Source organism: Hyalella azteca, unplaced genomic scaffold (genome assembly GCF_000764305.2).
Source record: "Hyalella azteca isolate HAZT.00-mixed unplaced genomic scaffold, Hazt_2.0.2 contig6498, whole genome shotgun sequence".
Lineage (NCBI taxonomy): Eukaryota > Metazoa > Arthropoda > Malacostraca > Amphipoda > Hyalellidae > Hyalella > Hyalella azteca.
Window position 1 is genome coordinate 320728 of NW_025936659.1, and position 7853 is coordinate 328580.

The window sequence follows — 7853 nt, forward strand, 5'->3', positions numbered from 1 at the left end:
TGAATTCAGTAGCCAGAACATTTCTAGACTTGCTACCATACAGTCTTAAACTTTGTACTATCATCTTGTTTTGTCATTTTGTACCATCTCGTTTTGGTGCCTAGTATCCTGAGAGTTTATCCACTTGCCTGATGACTTAGTGAGCATTACAAGCAGGACATGTCTTTGTATGCTGTCTTGTTGCTTGCATTATATTTGGATCACAATTTGTATTAAAACACAATTTTTAGAATTATCTTCATCATTTGCAGGAACTCAATACCCTATTCATTGTATCAGATAAAATATTATGTAATATGATTTTACTCCATTTGTATTTGTCACAAAATTGCCAAATTTTATTCATGTTCTTTCCTTAGTTGAAATGGTGCACAATTCATTTAAAAATATCATCCAATATTAAAGTTGGTAGTGAAAATCTCTGCAGATTGTTAACCCTCATCTCAATTACAGAATTATTTTGAATTTTAGCAGTTCTAATACACTCATAGATCATTTTTATTGTGCAATGAAAGAGGCAGATTGTAATTTTAAAAATGTAAAGTCTTATTATTTGCTGGAGCCTCATTTAACCATGTTTCAAATTTTTGTAATCACTTCAAGACTTTGTTGAATCAAGCTTGGCCACCTCATTTAACCAAGTCCTGACTGAAAACTAAATCATGTGAGTACCACGATGTATACCTACATTCTAAAATAAGATAAATCCATCATCCAATGCTTTCTATATGAATGTAGATGCATCAGTTTTTTTTTTGTGTTTTCAAAATTTTATAAGGACTGATAATTTTTAATTTTCATTTATTTTTTAAGTGTTTTCATTTACAGTTGATGCACTCCGACTAAATATATTACCATGGCTTTGGTGACAACTCTGCGTTGTCGGGTACGAGGTCGTTTGCCTGCTCGATTTGTACAGAAGAGGAAAGCCAAAAGCAACTGCTTCAACAGACAGCGGGTTGGTCATTTCCCCATCATGCTAATGGAACCTGAACCAAAGGCAAGCGTACATCTCTAAATGTATCTTTCACTAATGTGTCTTTCATTTGTATTCTATAATCTACTTAAACTAATTAACTAATTGAAGTCAAAATGTGAAAGTAGTTATCTTTAAGTGTCATTTGAAAGATAAAAAGTGTGAATATCTCCCAGCAAAACTCTGCCACAAACCGCTGAGTCTTGAGATTTGTGTATTCAAATTTTGGTTGTTATTTTGTTCCACAGATTGATGATTTCATGCTATATAGTGAGCCAGATGAGGATGAAGAAGAAGAGCTTGATGCCCAAGCAATGGCGGCTGCAGCTGCTGCTGAGCATGCTGCTGAAGCGGCTAGTCGAATCAGCAGTGATATTGAAGAGGAGGACGAAGCTTCTGATGACACAGAGAGAGACGACAGCGTTGACGTTCCTCCTGCTCCTCGCAGAAATCAGAGGCTTCCTGCTGTGCTAGAACGTGGTGCTGCCAGTACTGCACCTCCTAAGCCATTCAGGCAGGTTTGTCCCAAGTTTTTTGAGCTCTAGGCATAATTGCTATGGTTTATGACGTTCTAAATCACCAAAAGATTCTGATGTGGTGACCATTAAAGTGACCAAGTGATTGGAGGTATCAGGTAGTATACGGTAATGCTTCTAATATTGATAATATCATGCTCATTACTCGTCAGGGATACCCGCTTGTGAGATACAACTTGGCGACATTCTTCATTCATGTAAGTCACATATAACACTTGCAACATTTGTTTAAAATTTCTGCTTCGAGTCAAATCGTAGGGCCATATTTTCTTGACAATGTCTTAAGACAAATCTCTTCTTCATTGTTTATAAAATGGAGGCCACTTGACAGAGATGTCTGCCAGTGAGCTACAACGTCGCTGACTACACTCTTACGCGTTCGCTGAGCCTAAGTCGTCACGAATCTTTGCACGTGAGCGCCGAGTACAGCACTCGACACATGCTCACCTCGGGAATGTTCAGGGAGCTGCCCGTATCCCTGATACCACCTCCCCCGCAGCCGCAGCAACCTAATGCTGACCCAACTGCTGCTCGTCGCAACAGCATTGTGGATAAGGTGCGATAAGCGTTTCTAGTTCGATAAATATATGCTTTTTAAGTTTTTTAAGGTGTATTTAATTTTATTTTCTATGAGGCAAGAATCTTGAAACTCTTTAATTTGCGAACCTAATTTTCTTGTCATTCTTCCAGGTATTTTGTTCGCAGTGGTTGAGTAGCAGCAAGATTATCATGGGCACGAAATGCAACAGAATCAAAGTGTATGATTCCAAAACGTGTTCAATTTTAGACATTCCACGTTTGTGTCCGCCTGTACCCGAACTTTCACCTACTGTCAATCCCCACGGTGTTTATGCCATTGAAATTAATCCGTCACGGACCCTTCTCGCGACCGTGACGCAAGGCGGCCGTAACGTCGCTGTTTATAGACTACCAGATCTTGCACCTTTTTATTACGGACACAAGTCACACACTGACGGTATTTTAGATCTATGTTGGCTTGACGACAACTTCCTGGTCTCAGGAGGTATGGACCGGAGAATGGCACTCTGGAGAATAGATGACTACGACCATAGAACTGTATTCCTAGATTCCCTCGATGACGATCGCCCAGAACTCGAAGTTCCACCGTTACAAGCGATTGCACCCCTTAGAATTAAGAAATGTTTCGGGGCCGACAAAGTACGTGGTATCATATTCAACCAAAGAAATAACGAGATTGTTGCACTCTCTACCAACGCGTATCTGCATATTTGGAGCCCAGAAAGATTTTATCAGAAGATGTCTCGGAAGTTGCCGCACGCCATGGAAAACGTGTGCCTCACACAAATGAAGGATTCCTCGCTTTACGCTGTCGGCTCCAAATCTCATTTCACTCTACTCGACCCCAGAACTCTGCATTATGTTAAAAAGGTAAGAAAGTCCGTTTCTTGTGAAGGATGAAAATCGAAACTTAGCATTAAGCAAGTAAATTTTCACCCGCAGCAACGTTTTGATTGGGTCAAGTCAATGTGAGACAATTCTTGGTGAAGGTTCTCTCATTCGCGATCAGATTCTTTAGATATCTGTTCCTTTCGAATATTTCTTTTATTAAAAAAAACGTGGTTATTGCAATTTATGATTCAGTTTTTATTTTTCGATTCTCGTCGCATCTAAATAAAATTGTTCCACGTAGACTCGAGTATTACATGAATTTCTCAAAACACACATTTCTGTGGACACTACGAATTTATTCAGCATGCTGCAAATTATTCTTCGTTGAAGGCAGTGTGAAATAATTATTGGCATTACCATTAAGGTGAGCGCACGCATCAACGGATGCAGCGTCAAGTCCCTGAGCTTCCACCACGACATCTTGACGGTGGGCACGGCCGTGGGCGCCATCCTCTTCTACGACATGCGTGCTGGCAAATACATGGAGAGCACCATGAACAGGCGAGTCGTCTGGTCCTCGTCTCTGTCTCTCTATACTGGTAATTTTTTAAGCGCTATGCTGATCGATTTTTGCTTCTTGTCGTCTTTGTTTGGATTTTGACTCGGTGCTGTATTCATTTTAAACGATTTTTGCTATTTGTCGTCTTTGTTTGGATTTTGACTCGATGCTGTATTCATTAAAATTAATTTGGTGTCTGAAGAGGACTCTTATTTGCTAGTTTTATCATGTCATCTAAACGTTTTTTCTTACCTGTAGTGGTCGGGCGGTAATGCTGAAGTGCTCGCGAGGCTTCGTGCACCTGGAGGAGGCGGCGATGGAGATGCCCAACATAGACTACTCCCCCACCGTCTACACCCACTGCTACGATCAATCCGGCACGCGTCTTTTCGCTGCTGGGGGGCCGCTGTCCGTCACCGTACGTGGTCATTACGCTGCTATATGGCGGTAGCACTCGAGTGCGCCGGGTCCTGCAACTCTGAAAACTTCCAATAAGCTGACATATAAAGTTAGACTGACACATAGTCTGTTATACTGATACATATTAAGTTAAAGTATTACTGAGTAGAAGGTTACTGAGTGGGTGTTCAACCAAAGGTCGTTGGGCTACTAGTATTTTTAAACAGTAGTTTTAACGATTTTGTAAGTTGGTTCATGCTTCATGCATGTTTTATTTGCGCTAACATTCGTTGGATAGTGTTTATACATGAGACGGACTGGAGTAAAACTAGTATTATACATATGACTCTGAGTCGGAGTAGTTTCAAATTTTTTATTAACTTCCTTATTTTCGATAACAGTTGATAATGTTCTTCAATGGAATTTTCAGTTGAGGATTTTTACAGTTTTAATTCATTTTGTATCGTTTCTTTTTTACCTTCTGATAATTCTTCGTTGCCATGCGGTTGGCTCTGAGAAATTTACGTTTCTGCTGGCCTGTTGGTGATTGGTGCAATTTGCTTCTATGAACCCTCATAGAGCTTAAATATTTTCAGTCGGGTTAACGCAAACCATATGAAAAATAAAATGTATTTTGTTTCATAGTTCCATTCTTATGCGGATTATAGTGAAGTTATAATTGCTGATTGTTTCCATGATCGAGATGGGATTTATTCCTCTGATAATTCGTAAGCGGTTAGTGTTCGCGCCCGAAGCAGTTTTCTTAAAGAATAAGTTTCAACTGAAGTTGGCGTAACAGGTGTTGACTTAAATAGTTATAATTTCTCATACGTTTTAAAAATTTTATTTTAATTTCTTTAAATTGTATTTTATTATTTCTCTGCAAATGCTTTATTGACTGTGCGTTGACTCAGAATCTCAGTTTTTAATTGCTTGAGGTTCGAGGGTTTACCTGAGGCAGTTGCTCATTTCTATGATTTAAATTATTTCTGTTCCTGCATATTCTCTTGAATTTTTTTTTACAAACAATAGTTCGTTTTTCGAGTAATCAGAGCTTTATATGTAAGAAAAAAGTCGCGTGGATTTAAAATTGTAGCTTATTACTCAAATATATGTTATAAGTTTGAAGTACAAAATGTTTTGGACATTCATAGACCGTTAATGGAGACCATACAATTTGTAGCCTCCTAATGACGGTCGATTTTGAGAAGCAATGAGATATTTTTAGGATTGAAATTTTATTTCTCTTACATTTACATTATTCTCTTACATTATTGTGATGTCAACAAATTCAAATTTTATTTCGTGAGAGCTAAAATTATAATGTCTAGTTCTTTAACTTTGAACCTTCCCTATGAGGTTACTTAGATACGTGAACGGTTTGACATACTGGAGCGGTTTACGGTTACACACTTGAACGGGTTTTCAATCATTTTCATAAACAGCTGGATCATCGAAATTAAACCTCGCGTGATACTCAATCTTCAACTGTAATTTTATTTCGTTGTCACGTCAAATCTACATATGGTCTCGTTAATTATTTTGCAACCGTCCTCATATGACATATGACGTTAGTTCTTATTTCCCCCAGACGTTCGGGTATTAATTTTAGTCAAATTCATTTGTACGATTTCTTTCTGCGAAACTTTTGTTTACAGTGCGCGAACATTGTAACCTTCTATTATATCCAGTAATCATGCTAGACATTGTTAAGTTACATATAACTGGACAAAGCATCGATATGATGAGAATGCCATACCACTTTTAATTTCCACTGCTTCTGAAAAAATTCACTTGGGATGATGAAGCCACGCAGACTCGTCTCTCTGATTGCAATCTCTGGAATTGTTCTAGTCTGAGATGATGATGTACTATGTCGAGATTTAAACGCAAGCATGGTCACAGAAATTTTGTCTAGTTTCATTAACTTTGGCGCTTTTTTTTAGTTTCGTGTTATAATGAAGCTGATGCAAATGCCTTAAACATATATTAGCACGGATATGAGTATAATGGGAGACATGTTATATTCCAATGCAATGACAGTAATTGCTTAGTCTGTATATGAAACAATGTTTCATTGTTTTCTAGCCGTGCTCCACGATAACTTATACCATCTGTTTGTTTGCAAACCTCGGTTCAACAGTGGTCAGGATTTCATCTCTGCATGTAAACATTCGGGACGAGAAAATTATATAACGACTGATGTGGAATCACTGATTTCTTCACTTTAAAATGTAAGAATTGCGAGTTTTTTCCTATCAAATGACATCAACGGTATAAAAAAATGAACTAGATTCAAATTAAAAATGGAATTAATCTCATTAATAAGAATTTATATATAAATTAGCTCTGTTGACTCAATTTTTTTGTTTCCACTTTGATAAACATAGAAAACAGTGCAATTCCCAGGAGTTGCTACAGCGTAAATCAGATGTAAAATCAGAAGTAGTTAGTTACTTAGTTTAGTGGCCAAATGTTTACTAGCGCTTCAGCTATTTAGCTATCTCGCACCGAAAGTCAAGATGAACATCACCATAACCCCACAACTGAGATCTGCAGTCAGACACCGCGAGCTCAACGGTGGGGCGCTCAGGAACAATCCCCCTAGGAACGCGAAATCCCATAGGACTTCTGACGAGCACAGACACCCGTCAGAAGTCCCCCCTGAGGGGTGAAACGAAGCAAATAAATGACATTGATTGAATAATTACTCTCGTAACCCAATTCGCAGTACCCTAAAACAGGTTGTCTTGCACGAGGTTCGACGCAATTAAGAGGAGGTGCGTGTTGGAGGCAAGCACTGCACAAATTTGCAAATGTTCAATGTTTATTTCCGTGGGTAAGCATCCTATAGGATATATATAATATTTTGTAGACTTTGTTCTGAAACCTATCGAACCGTAAGTCCACAGCCACAGCTCGAACTTCGTCTCACTTTACGAACATCATCATGGCCGTTCTCCCAACGCTTGCAATTCCACTCTGGCCTAATCCAAATTCACCGGGCCCCACCTTTTGGTTATAAGCTGCCAGAATGCGTATATGTAGAGCCATGATAGGTTTATATTTTTGAAGTGGTGCACGGCGTGAGCTGGTATACATATGAAACTGTCGTTTACAATTTAAATGAAGTGAGCTGGTTTACGTGTGAAACACGTTTACAATCGAGCAGCAGGGAAACGAGTTGCGCGCGTAAAGATTTGTAGAAAAAGTTGCGCGTTGTAAAATCAAGCTTTACTCTGGACGTTGCTATTCAAAAATTATCTGCAGTTTTTCTGCCTTAGAAGTTGGAAATTTTGTATTTAGCGAGCAATTGCCCTGTTTCTTTCTTATTTATTCTTAGAGGAGCACTGGAAACTGGTCCATACAGCCTCTTACCTAAACTGGGTATAGTTAATGCCTATTAGTCATATAACATCTGAAAATCAAAATCTGAAAAAAGAGAGAGAAAGAAAACACAGACACACACACAAACAAAATAAAAAAAAACTAGAAGAATAATAACAGCGAAAAGAACAACAAATGGAAAACAAATTGGAGAGAGAAACGAATGAAAAATTGCCCTGTTTGAATGTTTTGGGCGGGAAAAAGTAAACAGAAAGTGTCTGTTAATCGTACACAGAAAATACCCGATCACAGAAAGAAAGAAAGTTTTGAAATAAAACTTTCACCCCTAGTCATAATTACCATGAAACCGGGACAAAATCACTATTTACACAAGATTACTTGCCTGACTGCCTTCGGAACTTCGTAAGGAAAGATTCAGCCCATTTTATTACATAAAATTTTCGGCACACTTTACTCCAAAATTCCTGATAGCCAGAAAAAACTGAATTAAGGATTTGATTCCACCGCACGAGTATCCACCAGAATCTTGCATGAAGCCGGGGTTCGGTTCACCTTGATAGTTGCCTGTTTTCAGAATCTTCCACAGCATTTTAAAGTTTTCATGATGTGATGGAAATTTTCCTGATGTCTATTACCCAATGCTGAAAGATTTGTAGGAAAAGGT

General features: G+C 38.5%; 1 protein-coding gene across 3 annotated transcripts; it reads left to right on the forward strand.

Moving 5' to 3' along the window:
- Positions 1-410: 410 nt before the first annotated feature.
- On the forward strand, positions 411-4937 carry LOC108675902 (DDB1- and CUL4-associated factor 12 homolog). 3 transcript variants are annotated; one of them, XM_047880875.1, is made up of 8 exons: positions 411-664; positions 814-1000; positions 1225-1494; positions 1665-1709; positions 1844-2068; positions 2203-2922; positions 3308-3444; positions 3701-4937. In XM_047880875.1, exons 2-8 carry the CDS (start codon positions 857-859, stop codon positions 3891-3893), a joined length of 1734 nt encoding a protein of 577 aa, XP_047736831.1. In that variant the 5' UTR covers positions 411-664; positions 814-856; the 3' UTR covers positions 3894-4937. The 3 variants fall into 3 exon arrangements, with proteins under 3 accessions (XP_047736831.1, XP_047736830.1, XP_018019447.1); XM_047880874.1 differs by having other exon boundaries at positions 829-1000; XM_018163958.2 differs by lacking the exon at positions 1665-1709 and having other exon boundaries at positions 414-664; positions 829-1000.
- The last annotated feature ends 2916 nt before the right edge of the window (positions 4938-7853 follow it).